Source organism: Eretmochelys imbricata, chromosome 16, assembly GCF_965152235.1.
Source record: "Eretmochelys imbricata isolate rEreImb1 chromosome 16, rEreImb1.hap1, whole genome shotgun sequence".
In the NCBI taxonomy this organism is placed as follows: Eukaryota; Metazoa; Chordata; order Testudines; family Cheloniidae; genus Eretmochelys; species Eretmochelys imbricata.
The window spans coordinates 17,673,879-17,697,290 of record NC_135587.1 but is presented as its reverse complement, the minus strand read 5'-3'; the positions used below and the strand labels follow the sequence as shown (position 1 = coordinate 17,697,290).

Genomic DNA, 23,412 nt, shown 5'->3' with positions numbered 1-23,412 from the left:
GTTTTGAAGAGGAGATTTCTTGGTTCTGAATAACTGAGTCGATACAGGAATTGGGAAAGAGAACAATAACTTAAACCAACAAAACTGATAATTAAGGGGAAGTTACTTAGAATGCCTCTGTAGTCCAGATCATGGCAGATAAACAACCGCCATGCCACATTTGGCCCTCTGACTGGCAGTCTCCACACTAATTGCAAAAGCTGAATGGGCTCTGAAGTCTTGAACATCTGCCCAATGTGCAGTGGCAGTCAAAAAGGCTAACAATGTTTGGAACCATTAAGAAACTGATAGATAATAAGACAGAAAATATCAACATGCCACTATATAAATCCTTGGTACACCCTTGAATACTGCACAAAGTTCTGGTTGCCCCATCTCAAAAAACATATATTAGAATTGGAAAAGGTGCAGAGAAGGGCAACAAAAATGATGAGGGGTGTGGAACAGCTTCCATCTGAGGAGAGATTAAAAGGACTGGGACTGTGCAGCTTGGAAAAAAGACAGCTGCGGAGGGAAATGATAGACATCCATAAAATCATGAATGGTTTGGAGAAAGTGAGTATGGAAGTGTTATTTAGCCCTTCACATAACACAAGAACCAGGGGTCACCCAATGAAATTAATAGGCAGCAGGTTTAAAATAACCATAGGGAAGTACTTTTTCACATAACGCACAGTCAACCTGTGGAACTCGTCACTAGGGGATGTTGGAAAGACTAAAAGTATATTTGGCTTCAAAAAAGAATGAGATAAATTCATGGAGGACAGATCCATCAATGGCTATTAGCCAAGATGGTCAGGGACGTAATCCCATGCTCCAGGTGGCCCTAAATCTCTGATTGCCAGAAGCTGGGACTGGACGACAGGGGATGGAACCCTTGATAATTGCCCTGTTTTGTTCTTTCCTTCTGAAGCATCTGGCCACTGTTAGAAGACAGGATATTGGGCTAGATGGACCATTGGTCTGACCCAGTGTGGTCATTCTTATGTTCCTATGTTAACTATCATTTCACTCCTAGATTTGGTCCCTCCAGGTCAAAGGGGGAGGCACATACATGAGGCAGTGAGTAGAACCTTGAACTGTTGCTGCATATGCTCTATCTGTTTGGCTACAGTGATGATTTTACTATATGTCAGTCTGTCTCCTTTCACAAAGACACTATGTTCACACAATTTTTTTAAGATGCATATGAACATTAATGTGCTGTGTTATGAACATGTTGGTAAATTTCCGTAGCGATGATCCTTTTTAAAAGGAAGCCCTTATTTTAGTAACTTAAGGTCCAATCCTCCAACTCCTACTCTCACAAGGCTGTGTACAGATTCCCTACATGAGTGAAAATTGCAGGATTCCACCCTAGGTTAATCTGAGAAGGAGGAGGAGCAGGGATCTGGTTATTTTACCAGTTGCTAGCAATATTGTTTTATAATTTTTTGTAAATGTGCCCTGATACAATTATGGAGAAATTTCTAAAATAAATAATAGTGTGAAGGTGTAAATCTAATAGTGTCACAAGGCACAGCAATGCAGTTTTGAATCTCAGTGCATTAAATAGGCATGACTTACTTATTGGGGTGATTGCGCTTGCCAAGAAAATGGTGAGAAACCAAGTGGCCAAAGGTTAAGGAGAGCATCTTGACTTTGTAACACTGGCTCATGCAAAGACAGAGGGTGTTGGTGACACTAGTTGACAGCTGCAGTTTCACCATGGCACATGGATATAACTGTGCAGTGGGTGCTTAAGAAAAGAGAATGATTAGGGAAGAAGGTTGAAGATATGAAATCGGATTTAACTATAGGTACAAGAAACTAATCCATGATGATTACAGTACACACAAAAAACGGTTAAGATGACGATGCTGGGATGCAGGTGTGCTACAGAGGCCCGAACTGCAAATGAAGGTGAGTAACCCTGCAATAACTCACAGGTGTGCTTAGAGATAGCCTTGATTAGTACATTTTATAAGTTGAAATAAGAACACAAGAATGGTCCTACTTGGTCAGACCAAAAGTTCATTCAGCCCAGTATCCTGTCTACTGACAGTGGCCAATGCCAGGTGCCCAGAGGGAGTGAACCTAACAGGTAATGATCAAGTGATCCATCTCCTGCCATCCATCTCCACCCTCTGACCAGGGCCGGCTCTAGGATTTTTGCCGCCCCGCTTTTTTTTCCATGCCCCCCCACCCCAACTCCGCCCCTTCCCAACCCTTTCCCCAAATCCCCGGCCCTGCCTTCTCCCCCGGCTGTGCTGCATTCCTCCCCCTCTCCCCCCCAGCTCACCTCCGCTCCACCTGCTCCTCTGAACTCGCCGTCCGCTTCTCCCCCCTCCCTCTCAGGCAAGGTAGAGGCAGCGTGTTCAGGGGAGCAGGCGGAGCGGAGGTGGGGGGGGGGAGCGCAGGAAGTTATGGGGGCGGGGGGTAGAGGAACCGCTCCCTGCCCCAGCTCACCTCTGCTCCACCACTGCCACCGCTCGGCTTCTCCCTCCCTCCCTCCCTCCCAGGCTTGCCGCATCAAACAGCTGTTTCGCGCTCAGCAAGCCTGGGAGGGAAGGGGGAGAAGCGGAGCAGGCGGAGGTGGAGTGGAGGCGAGCTGGGGCAGCGGGGGCACATTTCTAGGGGCGGCATGGCCGGAGCCCTGGTGCCTAGAGCCGGCCCTGCCTCTGACAAATGGAGGCTAGGGACACCATTCCTTACACATCCTGGCTAATAGCCATTAATTGACTTAACCTCCATGAATTTATCCAGTTCTCTTATAAACCCTGTTATAGTCCTAGCCTTCACAAGTTGTTGTTGCTGAAAAAGCATTGGACTATGATTTATTTTTCCTTTCCCTCCCACCACACATATTTATAGCTAATGTCTTTCCTTAACTTAGTTTCCTTGACTTCTGCAGGGTGTACTATAACTTTAACTTGATGCAATATGGCTTTTCTTTCTTGTCCTCCTCTTCCTCCCTATCCTTTATGCCCCTGAAAACAAAATTACTTCCTGGAGTGACTTTCCATGTTGCCATAGTCTGTAACGAATCAGATTGTTTAGGAGTATCTGATAGCAATATTATTGAGGCTTTTTGGAAAAAATAAATCTGAATGCCATGTTGGGGAAAGGTTCCAGCCTATTAGATACCTACATACCAGGTGGAGCCCCTGCTGAAAGATTCTGGATTGATGGCCCTGGAAACTGAAGTACTCTGTGTATCCATAGGTTTCAGAGTAACAGCCGTGTTAGTCTGTATTCGCAAAAAGAAAAGGAGTACTTGTGGCACCTTAGAGACTAACCAATTATTTGAGCATAAGCTTTCATGAGCTACAGCTTACTTCATCGGATGCATACTGTGGAAAGTGTAGAAGATCTTTTTATACATACAAAGCATGAAAAAATACCTCCCCCCACCCCACTCTCCTGCTGGTAATAGCTTATCTAAAGTGATCACTCTCCTTACAATGTGTATGATAATCAAGTTGGGCCATTTCCAGAACAAATCCAGGTTTTCTCACCCCCCTCCACCCCCACACAAACCCACTCTCCTGCTGGTAATAGTAATGGTAATTGGTTAGTCTCTAAGATGCCACAAGTACTCCTTTTCTTTCTGTGTATCCATAGAATTGCCATAGCAAGGGCAGCAGCAGGGCTAGCTTTACCCGAACTATCTCACTTTGACTTGGAAGGAATGGAAGTTCAGTCTCCCTGGCCTACTTAATCCATTATTTCTCCGCTGTGACTGCAGGACTAATGGTGATGGGATCTGCATTGTCATCTCTCATGATTTTATCAGAAGTTTTGTGATATTTTTTACTTGTTTATAAAGCCTCAGCTCATGAACTTAAGTTATTGCCTGAGTATCCTAGCTTTCATTTTTTGTTTAAAGGCAGTTTCTAGCCTTTGTGGCTATGGATAAAAGCTGGAAAATGTGACACCGCCCCAGAATGCTACAACAGAAGGCAAATAAAAATAACCTAAGATCTGTTGCTTTTAAAATGTCATGCTTTTTAAGCCAATCTGATGGTCGTGGGGAGGTTGACTCATGATTCTGGAACTCTTAGAGGGTTAGCAAACCGCTGGTGTTTTTTGTGGTGGAGAAGCCTGAGTTCTGGGACCCCGACAGACCTGCCTGTTCATGGAGGCCAGCATATTTAGGCATTTTAAAAGTAGCTCTCTCAAGGTTAGTAGGCCACAGCTGCACAGGGCTCTTGTGTGGCAACTCTGACCTTTTGGATTCTTTCCATCCTTGTTTTCCAAGCTACTGCTTGCTGACACTGAAGTAACTTTTTAAAAAATTGCATCTGGCTTTTCTATGATACTCAATGGAGGCAAACTAGTATGTGTCTTGGGTCACATTCATTCCTGGTGTAGTCAAGTCTGGGGCTTCCTTTCTTGAAAGTTCCCCTTTAAGTGGTTTACAAGTAAGCACATGCTTTGGTACCCATATCATGGGACAAAATGTGATTTCTATGCAGTGCATTTCTAGGTCTCTCTCAAATTACATCTCAGATCACAAATAGCTTTGGACTGTAAACATTACACGTTCAGCCAATGTAAGACCAGTTTTTGGAAGGTGCTATATAACCTCAACTCCCAGGATCAGCCTTAGAGTTTTGACTGAAGGAATGTTGGCCAGGATACCAAGATTATCATCCATTCTTTTTAAAGAGTGCTATAGGATCTTTAATTGCCACCTGCAGAGATATCAGAGACACAGACAGAGAAAACCCTTTTAAAATGTCTTATGCAAAAGCTTGCTCCTTTACCAGTTCAGGACTCCCATCGCCACGCTCCTCTGCACTAACAGTACTGGACATAAACTCAGGCCTTGGAGCTAGATTTGAGCAAAGTGTTTTCTTGGCTCCTCCAAGAAATCATATCAGCTGAGCGGTAGTGACACAGGTAACTCTAAGCCCAGTTCTGTAGTTCTTAAATTGACTTCAGTGTAAGCTTTGTCTCTATAATAATGTTGTGTGAGTTACAAATGCATATCAGTTATGATATATGATACATATATGACAGGATTATCCCAATTTATATTTTTTGTAAACATACAATTTATCCAGCAGATTGGTTGTTTATGCCTGTTTTGATGTAAAGCATGTGCATTAATTGTGAGAAGTGCTTTTACCCAATACACGGTAGCTACTGCTTAACTGAGCATGACCTTAACTCTCAAATAAATACATAATTCTTTAACACCTTTTTTAATAAAGGGGGAAAATATTGACTCATTTTATTATAGAAAAATCATAGTGATCTGTTAACATCTGTCCTTATAAAAATACTTCTAAAATTTTAGTTGGAGGGAGGGAAGGAATGTAGTGCAAACTTGTCCCAGGCAAATTCCACTTATAACAAAAGGAACTGTCATTCGATAACATAGCTGAAGGATCCAGTGAGTTAACAGCCTTCAGATTTTCAGGTTATAAAATGAAGTTGGTTTTGAGATACAAGCAAAAAAATAAAACTACTTTTTTCTTTCACTCCCACTATATAATCACCAAGTTGATTTTTAAAGAAAAAAAATGAATTGCTGAAAGGCTGGAAGTTTTCAGATTATGTTTAAAACCCTGAATTTTTATGGCTAAACTATACACCCCATGGAATTGGGGTGGGCGAGATTATAAAAGGAACTCAAGCCCTAACTACAGTGACACAACCTGAACTGTATTGGTGCGAATGGCACCACTGTATGTTGTAGTAAAATGAGGAAATTAAGCAGGAGAGGCTGCCCCCAAGGGGAGAGAGCAAAAAACACAGACAGTCAAACTGCTTGCAATCTGCTCAATGCTGCTGACTCAAGAGAGGCTTGGCATTGACTGAGGTAGACCTTGCGTCTCCCCTTCATCCTGTAACAAGAAGCAATCACAGCCCCACAGTACTGCAGGGAGGAACACAAATAGGTCAGCATTTTTTTCCAGCCCTTAGCTGAGGATTGGGAATCGAGGAGTTGGTTGATCCTTGAGGCTATTCTGCTAGTGCCATCAAGAGGACAAAAGCTGTAATTCAAGTGGCTGCCAGGGGGAAAAACAAATCAGTTACTCTTTCATACCTACAAAACTGAGGTCTGCTCAGGGCTGAGCTTATGATGTGGCCCCAAAGTTCCAGAAAGGCTGCGGAGGAGAAATCAGGCTACAAGCCCCAGTGCTGAAGTTTGTGTGGGAATTTGCTGGTGAGTGGTTTCCTTTAGCTTTGGATCCACTGCCAAAGGGGTGACAGAGCCGGCCTATGAATTGCTGAACTCATACAGGCTGCGGGAGCCCCTCAAGAGCAGGGTCCCAGAGCTGCTGTTTGCTTATGTTTATGACAAGCCCTCAATTTACTCATACTGCTTTGATGATATTAAATATAAATTCCATTTAAATTAGATGCAAAACAGGAGGAGGAATGGAGCAGGCACTCACTGAAATCACTTTTTTTTTAAAAAGGCCCAACAGTAATACAAACAGTGTCTACGAAAATGCTGAAAGACTTGGAATGCCCCCCAAAAGTCAGGCTTTGGTGATTTCTGTGAAGAAGCAGAACCTTACCAACATGAATATGACTGAAGAAAAAGGTGACAGAAAAAGGCTAGTCTGAAATGTCTCATTCAAAAGAAGAGACCTACAAGAAAGTTTACAAGGTGCTCAGATCCAACAGTGATGAGTGTTTATAAATATACACAAACATATGTTTAGCAAGAGATTTGTTCTTCAGCAGTAACATGAGAGGAATTTAAAACAGCACCAAGTCTCTCTGAATACTCAATGGATGAAGTCTGGTTACCAAACTCTTCCTGAGTATGGTACTAAAAGGAAAGCCTAAAAGCCAGAGATTAGAAAAATGTCACACACACCATTTTTAATAATTTCAAATTGAAGTGAATTTAGTAACCAGGGAAGCAAGAGCCTAACTGTACAGTCATCCTCTCAGAGGATGCTAAGCATCCCTGTTTAGTGTTGCTAGGTGTTGATAAACAGCTACCAAATCCAGTGGCTGCATCTTAGCAGTGTGTGATCTCTGTCACTCCCTGAGCTAACTCCCAGGGGTGTTGTACCTCAGTGCTGAGGTGCAGTCAGCACCCATTGTTATTCTAGTCCTGACCTTGAGAGCATGCCAGCCATGCTCAACATTGTGGTAACTTGTGTGGATATGCAAGTAAGATGTAATCAGCAATTCATTTTTCACCTGTAACTAGGGAAAAGCTGAGCTTGGGGACTGCTCTGCTCTGGAATTTTGATTTGGGCCCATTTCCACTTGTGATGTAGGCTGTGCCCTTCTCCATCCTATTGTTTTTAAATGAGAAGTAACAGTTCTCAACCCCTTCTCTCCATAAGCACATTCTTACCTTAAAGCCTCAGATTAAGACGTTTCTACACTGTTTGATATTTACTGCGGGATTCCCATTTCCACTGTCCCACAAGCCCTGAACAGCTGCAAACTTGCCAAGTTTTCATTTTCTAACACCTCCCACTCCCAATTGATTATTCCCCCCCTAAAATCCTTTTCCTGCTATCATTGGCAAAGTTAAATTGTTTTTTAAATGAACGATCTCTCTCTTCTTACAGTTGCTCTAAAGAGATACCTGAGGCACAGTGAAGGATCTGACCATTGAGACAAGCTTTGTGGATGTCGTTCTGGCTTATTTATATATCAAGATACTGCGGTGGGGAGAGAAGGGGGACGACCTAAAGCACAAATTATGTATGTACACGAGTACTGAAATGCAGCCAGTCTAGGATGGAAGATAAATAACAGACACACAACACAAGGCACAAAAGTAGAGGGAAATAATACTTTGCCCAAGGACACTGGGGCAAACCTTGCCACAAAAAGTACCCTAGGATCTTTAGTGTCCACACAGAACCTCCATTTCTAAGGTCTAGTCTGAAAGGCACTCACAGTAAACTGCATGAAGCTCAATTTATCCACCTCAGAAAGACATAAGCTGAGCTGATATGGCCAAGAAGTCTGGAGGTCTCAGCCGTGGTTTTAACCCTAGTACTCTGGCTAAAATGTCAGCTTAGGCCTTATACCTGGCTAAGCTAAATCCATCCTCTAAATTTACAACTGGATGCAGGACTCTTCTTCACCTCTTGCCCTCCATTATTGTTTAGTGTTGCTAGGTGCTGATAAACAGCTACCACATCCAGCACCTGCATTTCAGGAGTTTATGATCTCTGTCTGTCCCTTAACTACCTACCATGGGTGTTGAGGCTCAGTTAGTTAATATTTGTAAAATGCTTTGAGATCCTGAGATGAAAGGTATGATAGAAAGGCAAACTATTATTGCATTACTATTTTTGGACCAATAAGCCCTGTTCCTGCTTGTTAATGAAAAGATACTAATCTCCTTGAGTGAGAAAGCGAAAGAGAATTAACATTTTCTGTCACTACTATATAGATATGTGGATTTCTTTTCTTTAGTCTCTTTTTAGTCCCTTACCCAATATTTCATTCTGAAAACTTTTAGCAGTTTTGGTGGCCATGGGATCAGTATAGGCTCCCTCTACCCCTGCACATACAACTATTCCCTCCTTATCTTGGTTACTGTATGATCTCTAACCCATTTTCTCTGTAGCTTATAGTACGGATGGCAGATGTTTGTTTTACTAGTACTCTTGTAATTGTTTTTGTTATAGTGTAAATTCTGTTTATTGTTGAAAAATTAACAGATCTAAAATTGTTTACTCCAATGGAAAGCTTGTTTCAAAATACCAACATTTATTAGTAAGTAATTGTATTTTAACGAGTATTCACAACTCCTCTCTGCCTGGAGAGTTTATTTTCAGAGATCGCTTGCATCTCAGCATTAGTAAGAGCAGGACACCACTGCATGATATAAATGTATTAAATGCTGCTCTCTAGCGTTTAAAACTGCACCAGCAAGCACTGCTCCTCTATTCAATACTTACAAACCTGCTGTCACTGCTCAGCAACTTTACTATGTCAAGGAGATCAAGGTCACTGGTCTTTATCACAGTCATATAGTAAATTTACCCTGCTACTACATAATCTGGCATTTCTATTTACCCCTTCTTGGGGGGAGAGGGAGGTACTTTGGTTGTGGTGTAATCTGGATCATTTTCTGCTGCGTGGGGAGACTCCTTAGTGGGACTGGGAAACCATGGAGCCTCCCCTCCAGGAATGAGAGTTCAGGAACTAGCTCTCTGTTCCCCTGGGAGAGGTGTGTGGCTCAGAGGCTCTTTCTTATCCTTGGGGGACATGGATGGAGTGGCACCCAAGTACCTCACCTTGAAAACAAGTTGATTCTACACCATGCTCTCCCCCGGAAGTGTGAAATCTACTTGTGGAGGGATTGCTCACTTAGGGTGGAGGATGGAGTGATGAGGGTCCTGGAGGGCTCTAAGATAGGGGAGGGTTGTATCTGGGGGCTCCTATGGAGGGTTACCCCTCTCCTTGGCTATGAGTGGGGTCTTCACTGTGCAGTGTGGGGGATGGTGGGTATTTGGAACAGGGGACCCCCCCAGGCTGTGTGGGGTCTATGGGGGGGGGTCTCTGCTGGGGGGGGCCCGCACCTTGGCTATGAGCGGGTTCTGCACCATGCTGTTTGGGGGAAGGTGGGTGTTTGGGGTAGGGGTTACCCAGGCTGGGTGGGGTTTATGAGGGGGGCCCCTCACCTTGGCTATGAGCGGGTTCTGCACCATGCTGTTTGGGAGAAGGTGGGTGTTTGGGGTTGGGGTTACCCAGGCTGGGTGGGGTTTATGAGGGGGGGCCCTCACCTTGGCTATGAGCGGGTTCTGCACCATGCTGTTTGGCGGAAGGTGGGTGTTTGGGGTTGGGGTTACCCAGGCTGGGTGGGGTTTATGAGGGGGGGCCCTCACCTTGGCTATGAGCAGGTTCTGCACCATGCTGTTCGGCGGAAGGTGGGTGTTTGGGGTAGGGGTTACCCAGGCTGGGAGGGTTTATGGGGGGGTCTCCGCCTGGGGGTCCCTCACCTTGGCTATGAGCAGGTTCTGCACCATGCTGTTCGGCGGAAGGTGGGTGTTTGGGGTAGGGGTTACCCAGGCTGGGAGGGTTTATGGGGGGGTCTCCGCCTGGGGGTCCCTCACCTTGGCTATGAGCGGGTTCTGCACCATGCTGTTCGGCAGAAGGTGGGTGTTTGGGCTAGGGATTACCCAGGCTGGGTGGGGTCTATGGGGGGGTCTCTGCTGGGGGGCCCCCTCACCTTGGCTATGAGCGGGTTCTGCACCATGCTGTCTCGGGCCACCCCCAGCCGCTCGTTCTCGCTGCCCGGCTGCACTTCGGCCAGGGTCCTGGGCCGCCGCGGCGGGGGGCAGATCTGGCTGGCGCTGCGGCGCCGGGGGCGCTCCTTGGGGCCGCTGGGGGCCGCCGCCATGGCCGGGGGTCCCGCTCCGGCGCTCGGGAACACGGTGCCGCTGGCTCCCGGCCCCCTAGACCGCACCACGCGGCGGGGGGTGGGGGAGGTTCGGGAGTGGGAAAGCGGAGACACCCCCCACCTGGGGCAGAGGCACCCTGCGCGCGCAGGGAGAGACGAGAGGCAGAGACCCCGGCCCTGAGACCCACCACACCGGGGCTACAGCTCTGGGGGGGCCCAATAGGGACCGCTGTGAGGAGACGCCCCCCCGCTTAGTGATGGAGCGGCCCGTTGCCAGGACAACGAAGGACGCTAACAGGCTCTGTATAGTAAGGAAGAGTTTGGGCGTGGGGAAAATTACTAAGGGGCGGGGGTCCCAGGCACTAACCCCGCCTCCATCCTTAACCCCTGCAGCTGCCCTGCTGGGGAACTGGCCCTTTGACAGGCCTTTTGCTATTCCAAAGCAGCAGCAGATGGAGGAGGAAACCCGGGCCCAACCTACATAAGAATGTCCCTACTGGGTCAGACCAAAGGTCCATCTAGCCCAGTGTCCTGTCTTCCGACAGCGGCCAGTCCCAGGTGCCCCGGGGGAATGAACAGAACAGGTCATTATCTAGTGATCCATCCCTGTCGCCGATTCCCAGCTTCTGGCAAACAGAGGCTAGGGACCCCATCCCCGCCCATCCTGGCTAATAGCCATTGCTGGATCTAGCCTCCATGAACTTATTTAGTTCTTTTTTGAACCCTGTTATGGTCTTGGCCTTCACAACATCCTCTGGCAAGGAGTTCCACAGGACTGCGCGTTGTGTGAAGAAATACTTCCTTTTATTTGTTTTAAACCTGTTGCCTATTAATTTCATTTGGTGACCCCCAGTTCTTGTGTTGTGAGAAGTAGTAAACAACAGGACCTTATCTACTCTCTCCGCACCAGTCATAATTTTATAGACCTCAATCATATCTCCCCTTAGTTGTCTCTTTTCCAAGATGAAAAGTCCCAGTCTTATTAATCTCTCCTCATACAGAAGCCGTTCCATACCTCTAATAATTTTTGTTGCCCTTTTCTGAACCTTTTCCAATTCCAATAGATCTTTTTTGAGATGCGGTGACCATATCTGCCCACACTATTCAAGATGTGGGCGTACTATGGATTTATATAGAGGCAACACGATATTTTCTGTCCTATTATCTATCCCTTTCTTAATTATTCCCAGTATTCTGTTCATTTTTCCACTGAGTGGATGTTTTCATTGAGTGGATGTTTTCAGAGAACTATCCACAACGACTCCAAGATCATTTTCTTGAGTAGTAACAGCTAATTTAGACCCCATCATTTTATATGTATAGCTGGGATTATGTTTTCCAATGTGCATTACTTTGCATTTATCAACATTAAATTTCATCTGCCATTTTGTTGCCCAGTCACCCAATTTTGTGAGATCCTTTTGTAGCTCTTCACAGTCTGCCTGGGTCTTAACTATCTTTAGTAATCTTGTATCATCTGCAAATTTTGCCATCTCACTGTTTACCCTTTTTCCAGATCATTTACGAATATGTTGAATAGGACTGGTCCCAGAACAGACCCCTGGGGGACATCACTATTTATCTCTCCGTTCTGAAAACTGACAATTTGCTTCCCCCAAAACCATGGAAAGATTAAATGGTTGCCTTAGCTCAACATTACAAGGGACACCACCTCCCAGAAACCTAGTCAGTTACGGGGGGAAACATATCAGGTAGTACCTGGAACCTGTAATATAGCTGATTCCCTCCACCCCCAGCCAACTCTGGTATTTTTATAATCCTCTTTTTTCAGTCCTTTCTTTTCCACGTGAATGCCTCAACAAATGACAGGGGAACTGATTATATCCCAACCTGACAATACAAAGTGCTAACAGAAAGACAAGGTGGGTGACGGTGAGGTAACATCTTTTATTGGACCAACTTCTGTTGGTGAGAGAGACAAGCTTTTCAGCAAGCTTGTCTCTCTTCAACAGAAGTTGGTCCAGTAAAAGATATTTGCCTGGCAAATGGGAAGCTGTCAAAGTAGACTCATCAGGGTTTGCTGGAATTCTGTCTGCTGTTAGCTTGCAGCCAGACTGTCAGAGAGAGAGGGACAAGAGGAGAGCCATTTGATGTCTGAGTTGAAGTTGTAACTAGTAAAAGAAGCACACATGGATGATTCTATTGAGGAACTGCTCACATTACCACTCTCCTTGAACTGGACTCATACTATGATCTATTGTTAATATCTGGTTAAATATTGTTGAGTGGAAAAACATGGTCCACACCAATTTAGCAAGCTTAATCAATTTCAAAACTTTATTAAGAGAATTTTAGGACAATATACTACTACCTTCAAGCATAAAATATAAGTGCATAAGTAAAACGAGAAAGGATAATGATCAGTTACCAGTCCTGGGGAGCAGGTAGGCGGTTTCTTTCATCACCACGTCCTTACTGGGTCAGTCGTGTGTGTCCTGCATTGCTCTGATTGTTTTCAATAGTTCACATCATTTTATACCCTTATATAACCTGTACATTTGCACGATGCCCATATTTAATCATTAATTTTCCTTGTCCATATTTGATCTCTCATGCTACATGCATGCTGCATTTTTGTATCAAAACATCCTAATTGGTTCCTTCATATCAATCATGCACAGATCATGCACAGTAATACATGTCATCTCTTCCATTCATCTGTTTCCTGTTTTTCTCAACTTATCTATTTTAGCCATCTTGCTCTTGTCCCTGACACGGGGCGGGGATATTTTGTTCTTCTCAGAAAGTCTGTTCAATATTTAGCAAGCATCTGTGTTTCTTAACTTTTAGAAGCTAAAGAACTAGTGAAATTTCTCCCTGGCTTTGGAGTAGTATTCATGCATGAAGGTACTTGCACACCAAAGTTTGTTAAATATCAATCCATACAGTTGTGTCCTGGACTGTAAAGAATGCATGGATTTTAAGGCTTCTTAATCACTGAGTTGAGAAGCAGAGTGAAAATTCTAGATTCCTTGTAATACTTCCAACATATCTTTTTGGCAAATACTACTGAAGCCCCATTAAACCTTGTGCATACATTCAACTATAGATTACTGAAAAAAACACAGACACCAATCTTAAAAAGACTTGTGCCCAGCCTTAGCTTTGCACTGCTCACAGTGCATAAAATTAAGTATCTGTGTATAAAGATCGAGTATTACTTTTGGCACCTTAGAGACTAACAAATTTATTTGAGCCTAACAAATTGTGTATGTCTTTCCAGGATCACAGCCTAAAGTTGTTATACCCCCACTAGAATCTGACTGCTATAATCCTCACTGAAAGATTCAAATTTTTAATTTCTGAAGGAAATGCATCCTTAAAATGTTGTTGCTAAGCAAATCTTTTACTCACCTGACCCGACAGCAACCACGAAAAGAAGCAGGACATACACTTTTACCAGTCGCTGTGATCGGCAGGACAAAGCAGAAAAGCAAAATGCCCACTCGGCAAGGTTAGCTGCATTTTTACATCAAAACATCCTAATTGGATGTTCCACTTCAGATCACTGATGATCATCATGCTGGATGAGCTTTTGACCAGATGTGACAGGCAAATGGATATTTCTGCTTTTAGCTTTTTAAAGCAAATGAGCACCACGCACCTCAACTGTGCAAGTTCTTCTTTTTTTTAAAAAAAACCAGTCTTTGAAACTTCTGTACTGCAGGCAGGTTCACTATTGTGTCCGGGTGAAGTGATTTGCAGGAGCAGGCCTTCCCACCAGCTAATGACGTGGTCGATTTAAAATATTTTCTCACCTGTATTGCTCACGCAAAGCGAGAATGGAAATCTTTAAAACACAGTTTTTGGCCACGTGTTTACTTTTGACCTTCCTGCCAGCTTGACCAACAAAAGCAGCTCCCCAGGCAGGTTTCCAGGAAGCTGTAGGCAGGGTGCCAGGCCGGTTGTTAGGCTCTGGTACCACTGATGTACAACCGGGGCGGGGGGGGGAACGGGACCCACGTGTACTGAGGCCTCCGTGGGACGTGTCGGGCTGTGCAGGTTTCCCCTTGGACGAAGCCGATGGGCTCAGCAGCGCCCCGTGCGGGACAAGGGGGGGCTTGGCTTGGCCCGGCCCGGGCGGGGAGGGGATCGGCCCAGGTGGAGCCCAGGCCCAGTCGGCCAGGCCCAGCCCGCTAAGGAGCAGGCGCGGCGGGGCCCCGCGTTCTCCCCTCCCGAGCGGAAGCAGCGCAGCCGCCAGCCCGTGACAGAGGAACTCAGCTCCGTTCCGCCTCAGGTCCGGCGGGGGACACTTCCGGTCCATGGGGCAGCGGAACTCGGCTAAGACACTTTCGGCCCGGGGGAAGCCCGATGGCGACGGGCGCTTCCGGGAGCCAGGCGGGCGCGTTGGTGGTGCTGCTGTGTCCTGCGGAAAGCCGAGCCGAGCCGGACCGGTACGGGGCGGGGGGAGCGGCCTGAAATTGGAGTAGCGGGGAGATGGTGGGTCGGAGGAGTGACGGCGATGCGGGGCGGAAAGCGGAATGGTTTTGGGGTGGGGGTAGTGGGGGAGGGATGAAGGGTTGTGGGAGTGAGGGGGCGAGTGGGGAGGGATGGAGGATTAGGGATGTGGGAGTGAGGGGAGGGATGGAGGATTGGGGGCAGTGAGGGGGCGAGTGGTGGGAGGGTTGGGGGAGTGAAGGGGTGAGTGGGGATGGATGGAGGATTAGAGATGTGTGAAGGCGTGGATGGAGGATTGGGATACTGAGGGGGTGAGTGGGGATGGATGGATGGAGGATTGGGGCAGTGAGGGGGCGAGTGGGGATGGATGGATGGAGGATTAGGGATGGGGCAGTGAGGGGAGGGATGGAGGATTGGGGCAGTGAGGGGGTGAGTGGTGGGAGGGTTGGGGGAGTGAGGGGGCGAGTGGGGATGGATGGAGGATTAGGGATGTGTGAAGGGGGCGTGGATGGAGGATTGGGGCAGTGAGGGGGCGAGTGGGGAGGGATGGAAGATTAGGGATGGATGAATGGGGGATGGATGGATGGAGGATTGGGGGCAGTGAGGGGGCGAGTGGGGATGGATGGATGGAGGATTAGGGATGGGGCAGTGAGGGGAGGGATGGAGGATTGGGGCAGTGAGGGGGTGAGTGGTGGGAGGGTTGGGGGAGTGAGGGGGCGAGTGGGGATGGATGGAGGATTAGGGATGTGTGAAGGGGGCGTGGATGGAGGATTGGGGCAGTGAGGGGGCGAGTGGGGAGGGATGGAAGATTAGGGATGGATGAATGGGGGATGGATGGATGGAGGATTGGGGGCAGTGAGGGGGCGAGTGGTGGGAGGGAAGGTTGGGGGCCGGGAGGGAGGAAAGGATGGATGAAGGGTTGGGGGCAGTAAGGAAGGAAGGCGGGGCTAGTGGTTCTGCGGAGGATTATGGGCAGAAAGCGTAATGGCTTGGGGCAGAATGTTACGGGACACCAGAACCAAGGCCCTTTGTGCGGGAGTAAGTGCGGCTGGGGATGGTATTTTGGGAAGAATTGCAGTACTAGCTTCAACACAGTAACTTGCCTCCCTGGGGTGGGCATGTGATTCAGCCCTACCATTCTCTTGTAACTACTGTCTGGCCATGGAATGGCTGTTGGTGTGAATTAATTTAGGGTTATCTATCAGGTAATGAGATGATAAAAACTATTACTGACTAATCAGTTCCTTTGTTGGCAGACTCAGCAGAGAGGCCAGAGAGTCAATGGTTCATGGCAGCATGCTTGATATCTTCATTTACTTAACGTAGCTGCAGCTATAAATGGTGTACTGTGTGGCTCGAAAGCTTGTCTCACTCACCAACAGAAGTTGGTCCAAATAAAAGATATTATCTCACCCACCTTGTCTCTCTCGAAGAAAAAAGGGGAAGGAATAGAGGAAGCCCTCAGAGGGTTTGTCCCTACTGAAGATTTTTACCTTGGGTTAACTGATGGCTAATTAACTCAAAAGCTTTATCACTTTTGTATACTAGTCCTGATGCTCTCCAAAACATTTCCTCAGCTACACTAGGAACAAACCTTTGGAGTGTGTCCAGACAAGCCTTAACCTTTACAAAGGTGGTAACTACCTTGTGTCATGTTATTGACTTGAACTGGGACCATATAGAACATGGTTGCAACCAAGGTCCTGTAGTGGCACCAAATTTTGTATAAAGGGGGTCAAATAAGGTGTCTAAGACAATGTTATGGTTTGCTGGTTATGACTGTGTGATCTGTATGCATGTATAATTTTTGTATTTAAATTTATAAGTATGGCTCTATGCTGTCTGTATTTCAAACTTGGGCTATACTTTTCGGTGACACCCCAGATGAGGTGGTGTAAGCTCTGCCTAGCCTGCTTGATGAAGGCAGATACGCCTTGGGACTCAGCAAGGTATGCAGGAACATGCCTATGGACAGAACTTTGAGGTTTTTCCATGCCATGTGATGGACAGCTTGTCTTTGGAACAAAGGAAGAAAGACCACATGGCAAGAGAATATAAAAAGCTGCTGCAGCTCCTTCATCTTGTCTTCAGTCCTGCTTCTTACCTCTGGAGGAACTTTGCTACACTGAAGCCTTGAACCAACGACTGAAAGACCCATCCCAGCTGTGGATGTACTCCAGAGACTTGATTTGAACCTGCAGTTTATTCTATCACTGCTACAAGCCTGAACCAAGAACTTTGCCATGACTGTATGTAATTGATTCCATTTAACCAATTCTAGCTCTCATCTATATCTTTTTCCTTTTATGAATAAACCTTTGGATTTTAGATTCTAAAGGATTGGCAACAGTGTGATTTGTGGGTAAGATCTGATTTGTATATTGACCTGGGTTTGGGGCTTGGCCCTTTGGGATCGAGAGAACCTTTTTTCTTTTACTGGCTTATTGGTTTTCATAACTATCTGTCCCCATAACGAGTGGCACTGGTGGTGATACTGGGAAACTGGTGTGTCTAAGGGAATTGCTTGTGTGACTTGTGGTTAGCCAGTGGAGTAAAACTGAAGGCTTCTCTGTTTGGCTGGTTTGGTTTGCCTTGGTGTGCATAGAAACCCCAGCCTTGGGCTGGAACTGCCCTGCTTTAAGCAATTTGTCCTAAATTGGCACACTCAGTTGGGTCCCACCAGAACCAGCATCGTTACAGTGGCGTAGTCATGCTTGGATTCACAGAACCAGGTCAATTCAACTTTAAGTCAGAACCCCACGGTATCCAAATTTGAATTTTGGTATTGAGAGTTTGGTTGGTTAAAGAGCAGTTGCAATGGGTGAGCGAAGAGCGTATAAGCGCATTGGCAAAAAAGGCCCTGGAAGGTTTGTGTTCAGAAAAGGCGATAAGCTTAAGAAAGAAAGCTACGAATCAAGAACTGAGAAGGTTTTTTCCCCCCCACTCTCCTGTTGGCAATAGCTCACCTTAAGTGATCACTCTGTTGTTACAGTGTGTATGGTAACACCCATTGTTTCATGTTCTCTATGTATATAAATCTCCCCACTGTATTTTCCACTGAATGCATCGGATGAAGTGAGCTGTAGCTCCCGAAAGCTTATGCTCAAATAAATTGGTTAGTTTCTAAGGTGCCACAAGTACTCCTTTTCTTTTTGCGAATACAGACTAACACGGCTGCTACTCTGAAACTTATACCTTAAGTGTTTCCTGTGTGGAGAATTGTGACAGTGAAGGAAATGTACCTGTGTCTGTCAGGAGAATTGACTTGCCTATGGAGGGAGCTAACCCGGTCTCCAAGCAGTTGTCTGTGAACAGCCCTGTGTGCTGGGACAAGGGAAATGAGATCCCAAGCTGTGTGTCTGGTAAAGGATAATGTGTCTCCAGCTCTTCTTTGTCTGTGGAGCAGACAGAAGGTGCCTTTCAGCCTGTGATGGCAGAGAGTAGTGCAGTTGTCTCAGAGTTGGTTCTGAATTCAATTAAGGCCCAGGAAGGGAATGGTCCTAAGTTTGTATCTGCTAGGGAGAATGGCCCTGTAACTAGGTTGCATCCAGTTAGTGTTGTAGCAAAATCCCAGAGACCAGACAATTCTTGTGCTTGTATTTTGCCTGTTGCTAATGTGTGGCTGGGAAAGGGTGTAGCAACTCTGTCTAATCAGGATGATACCCTAGCCAGGGAACAAGGAGAGCAGAGAGGTGATTTAATTGTGTTACTTACTGATGGTGTGGAAACTTATAGCAAGAAGGAAAAGATTCCTGAACTTGTGTGTGGTAAAGGGAAGAAGAATGCTTCTAATCTTTTATCTAGGGAGTCTATGGGTTTGCCTGAAAGGGAATTGTGTAGGAATCCACCTGATGAGCCAAAGGTGATCGTGAATGTGAGTGCAAGCCCTAGGTGAAGAGGGTAAAGGCAAAATTTCTGTGAGGAGTGAAATGCTGCTTAGAAAAGCTCCTAGGGAAAGGAATCCTCATGGTTGTCTTTGCAAGCAGTTTACTACAATTGAAGGGCGTGAAAGTGATTTAATCAAGAAAGTTTCAGTTCCTAACAGCCAGAAATTTACTGTTGTGAATGGATCCACTGACTTTCCTTTTGAAAGATCCAGTGTGGATAGCTTTGAGAAGGTCTCAGATGGAGTGAAAGCTGGTAAGAAAGTTGAACAGTCTTATAACCAAGTGGCTGTTTGGGGCCAGCTTGTTGGGGAGACAAGGTTGTTGAAAGAGGAATGTCTCCATGTAGATTCTGTAAGTGAACAGTCTGTGTCTCAGGTTCAGAGGGAAGACTGTAACTGAGTCTGCAGAGTAGAACAGCTGTGTAGTTAATCTGTCAAGAATGCAGGGGATGGCAGGTATACTTTCATCTCTAGACACTTATTGGACCAACTTTTACCTAGTCACTTTTCAAAGTAAAATTGCATTTGAAAGCACAACAGCTTAAATGTTTTGGTTCTTTAGGAAAACTGGATGACTCTGAAGTAGTGCCAGTGGTAATTTTAACTATCCTTGTTTTTCTTCCATGTAACTCTATTTAACGGTGTTGATGTGGAGATTATCAAGATATCCAATTGTATGTTGTTGACTTTCATGAAGTTTTCTTGTGTAAATTATGACACTTGAGTAAAACTTCTTTTCTTTTTATTATTCAGGGAAAGTGAAGCAGACATAAGAAGCAAGTACAAATTATTTTCGTATCCTGCACTTTATAAAGATGAAGAAGAAAAACAGAGAACATAGCAAGAGCCTTGAAAGCAACAAAAAGAAATGTATGCAGAGTGTGGAAGTTTGCCCTCATTCTCCTTTGCTCTTTGAAGATCAATCTTCCCAGGACATTGATGTTCATAAAAAGAAATCAAAAAAAAAGAAAACCAAGCAAGAGAAACAAGACTCTTGGCTAGATAATTCTTGTATCGGTAGGAAGTGTGAAATTAATAATGAAACTGTAACAGATGCTTCCAAAAAGAAAACAAAGAAAAAAAAGAAACAGAAACACAGTGATAGTGAGCAGGAGCAAAATAATGTACGCTGTATCCATGTGAACCAAGAGGTGGACACAACTTTGGAGAGTGTTGATTATATTTATGTAAATGCATCTGCTAAGAAGAAAAAAAGAAAAAAGAATTTGTCAGAAGAGCTGGATGAGGTAAACGAACTGCCTGGCTTGTATGAATTTGGAAATGATTGCAGAAGCCAAAAAAAGAAAAAAAAGAGAAAACAGACCAGCCCCTGTGATACACAAGAAGCCAGAGATGAAACCTTCGCATCATCGTTTTTGTCAGATTCAGAACAAAAGTCTACGTCCTCTCAAGAAAGGAATGATGAGGTTATGATGTCAGGGTCATCTACTAAAATGAGCATCCCAATAGTGCCAAAAAAATGCCACAAAACCCATGAAGGTGGAAAATCCTCCAAAGAAGATAAGGCTGATATGACAAAGATTTCTTCAGTAATTGATGAAAATCCTCTGGATGTGACTGCTGACATTTCTAAGGTTACTTCAGAGGGTAATAATGGCTGTTCTGAAGAAACTGTGGTACCAGTTAGAAAGATTGATTTCCCTTTCCAGTCACACTCTGAACAAGCAACCTCAGAAGCTAAGAGAAAGTAAGGCTTGAATTTTCTCTCTCATCATTTCTATTGCATCCATCACATAGTTATCTGAGCTACTGCATTTGGTGAAGTAAAGTATGTTCTAAACATTATTTCACTATGAATAATCAAAGGTATTAGTAACAGAGAGAAAGGGAAATGTTATAAGGCAACAGCATCTCTCTTAGTAGTAGCCTCCATCAAAACGTCTATGGATATAATCTACATTTACATGTTGGGGATTTTGATGACCTTGACAAACCATTCGATCAGGATTTGGTATCAGAATTCCTTAATGGAATTACAGCTATATTGTAAGGTTAGAAACAGGTTAGGATGAGGCAAGGAATATAGTTCCTTACCCTTTGCCTGAAGAATCATAGGGAGGTTGATAATCATCTAGCTATTGAGCATTGAGCTATATAATTCTTCTCTTTACCAGGTTACCAGAGTCTGTGGCATCTGAAAATGAGGAAGACCAGGATGTTGGATTTACAGAATCTGAAAACTCTATGATGTTGAATAATGAAGAGTTCCTTGAAAGTTCCATGTATTCAGCAATGGATTTGGAGACTCTCAAAAGGAAACTGGAGGAGTTTATTCCTCAAGTGTGGACAATGTCAGAAACAACAGTCCTAAAGATGGCTGGGAGAGACCTGATCAGGTTTAAAAAGTTTAAAGAACAAGGTGAACCCCCAGGAGGATACTGTACTGATTGGGGGACTGAAAGTAATAGGATAGAGGAGAATAAACAGGAGATTTTATATAGTGCCTTTCATGTCCAAAATATCTGGCTTCTGGAAATTGAAATGCAGGAGACTCTATCACAGCTTCCAATTTCAGTGGAATAGCAGCAGGTTAAAATTATTAAACAGAAAGACAAAAAGTCTGACTTAGCTCCAGCTAGAGTATTTCTTTAGGACAGTGGTCCCCAAACTTTTTGTCCTGCGCCCCTTCAGCCCCCCACCCCAGAGCTAGGAGCAGGGCTGCGGCTCCGAGAGGGGGGATGTGGACAGGGGTAAGGAGGCCAGGGCAGGGGCCACAGCTGGGGGTGGGGGCAGAAGCAGACGTTCAGTCAGTGGCTGAGGCCTGCAGCCATGACTGGACACGGAACCCAGGGTGGGCAGCGGGGACTCCGGGCTGGCAGCTGCAGCTGGGACCCTAGGCTCAGGGCTGGCGGCCAGGACCCCGGCATGGATTCCCGGGAGCGGGGTGGCAGCCAAGGCAGCAGTCATGAGTGGAGCTGGGCAGTGCTTCCTCCCCGCCCCCTGTGTGGGCTGGTCCAGGCTCCATTCCCTCCTGACCCCGAACATTATTCCGCGCCCCCCTAGGAGGGGCATGCCCCACAGATTGAAGGCCTCTGCTTTGGGTTGTAAAACATTTACTGTCTGAATATTGTTTCCTTGTTCTGCGTTATATTCTGTTAAAAATGATTGTTGCATTCTATCTGTGCACAGCTCTATTATGTGCTTATTCCCAGTTCCATTTTTCTGTTATTTCAGTCTTTGTTGGTGCACATTATCCTGGCACCCAAATTACAATCACGAGGGTACATCTAAATCATCTCTCATTGCTCCCTTTCTCTGTTAATTGCTATCTTATCATCTGTTTGCCAACATTTCCTGTAAACTTGTCTTTTCAAGATGTAATGCAAATGAGTTGTCTGAGTTTTTGTTTTCCTAAACCTAACTTATTCTATATTCCAGGTATGCCTATCAAGTTTGGCAGGTTTTCTCAGAAGGAAAATACTCAAATACAGAAGAATGTTGAAGACTTTTTATCGCTTACAGAAATAGAGAATGCAGAGAAACTATTATTTACCTACCGGTACCCAGAAGAGCAAGAAGCCATCACCAAATTAAAAACAAAATATGCTTTTGGTATGAAGATTGGTGAGTATTAATTATAGTTCCACTATAGATCCTGCCCTCCAGTATATGAGGGCATCATTTGCATGTCTTGTAAAATGATCTGTTTAAAAATGTTCAATTGTAAATCTTATTAAAATGAAAGAAACACAATTTTGAGATTACATATAGTTGGTAAAATATCTTTTATGCTGTTGTGAATAACTCTGTTCATTTGTGATGGGGTTGGAGGTTGGGATTCAACTTCATGTCCCCTAGCAAGATTAATTGATTTTTAAGACCATTATGATCCAAAGGTGCAATTTGTGCCATTTCTTACTGGCTGGGCAATAAGTAAACCGACTGGCTGAAATTTTCAGAGCAATCTAGGAGGCTTATTAATGGTTGCGATGAGTCTAAATCCCTTAGGCTGCTTTGCAAATCTTAACCATTGTTCTCAGTGTACATGATAAGATGGCAAATTCCGTGCACAGTGTTGACCTAAAAGTGTTGATTACTAAAAGAGGCAGTTAGTCAAAATGTTTGTGTGTAAAATTCTATTTGCTTTGTTCCTATCTTGGAAAATTAACTATTGAACTTTTAGATGATTTCCCAAATTACTTGCTAAGCCCTGTTTTCTAGCACACGTGAAAACGGGATCAAACCATTTTTTCTCTTCTAAAAGCAGATGCTTCAAATAGCATACTTGTTCATCTGTGTCTTTTATCTATTTGATGTGCTTTCAAAATGACTTTTCATACTACATTTATTTTGTGTTGTACTAACTGTTTAACAAAACTATTCAAAAGATTCAATTCAAATTGGTCTCAACCCCTTTTTTTCCACCCCATTTTCTTCAGCACCATAGAATGTGTTTTTATACTGATTATATAAAATCACTGATCTTTTTCTCATTACTATGTTATGTTACTTTCCTCAGTAGCCTTTCCTCTGTGTCAAATATATTTTTAAACTGTATTATTTGTCTGTCTTGTAGCTGAAGGGATTCCACGGCCCTGGAAACAGGTATATTTTCGGGCAAGGAAGATGTTTGACCCAAACAACTATAAAGGGAGGTAAGAAAATAATTCAGGCAGCATCTGAATTCACAAATTGTCTCAGATGTTCACACATTAATTTATTTCAGTTTTAAAAACCTATATACTAAGAGGACCACTCCCCTCCCCTGATGTGAGAGAACTTTCCAGTTATTAAAACAAAATAATGAATTTACACTGTTCTG

The 23,412-nt window shown here is 44.7% G+C and overlaps 2 protein-coding genes across 7 annotated transcripts in view; one reads left to right on the top strand and one right to left on the bottom strand.

The window, feature by feature from the left end:
• The window catches only part of CFAP77 (cilia and flagella associated protein 77), a 100,429-nt gene extending 90,105 nt beyond the window's left edge, over positions 1-10,324 (bottom strand). Inside the window, exon 1 of the mRNA XM_077836148.1 lies at positions 10,154-10,324. Coding sequence (XP_077692274.1) covers positions 10,154-10,324 — 171 coding nt within the window. The remainder of the gene's footprint in view (positions 1-10,153) is intronic.
• Positions 10,325-14,621: 4,297 nt separating this feature from the next.
• The window catches only part of TTF1 (transcription termination factor 1), a 250,404-nt gene continuing 241,613 nt past the window's right edge, over positions 14,622-23,412 (top strand). For 2 of the 6 annotated variants that reach the window (XR_013348205.1, XM_077836173.1), the window contains exons 1-5: positions 14,623-14,785; positions 19,383-20,337; positions 20,765-21,009; positions 22,029-22,214; positions 23,167-23,245. Coding sequence is in view for 5 of the 6 variants with exons in the window: in XM_077836173.1 (XP_077692299.1) it covers positions 19,445-20,337; positions 20,765-21,009; positions 22,029-22,214; positions 23,167-23,245 (1,403 nt within the window). In the remaining variant the exon portion in view is untranslated. Of the gene's footprint in view, positions 14,786-15,999; positions 16,993-19,382; positions 20,338-20,764; positions 21,010-22,028; positions 22,215-23,166; positions 23,246-23,412 lie in introns of all 6 variants that reach the window. The other 4 variants (XM_077836174.1, XM_077836176.1, XM_077836177.1 and 1 more) reach the window with 4 other exon arrangements.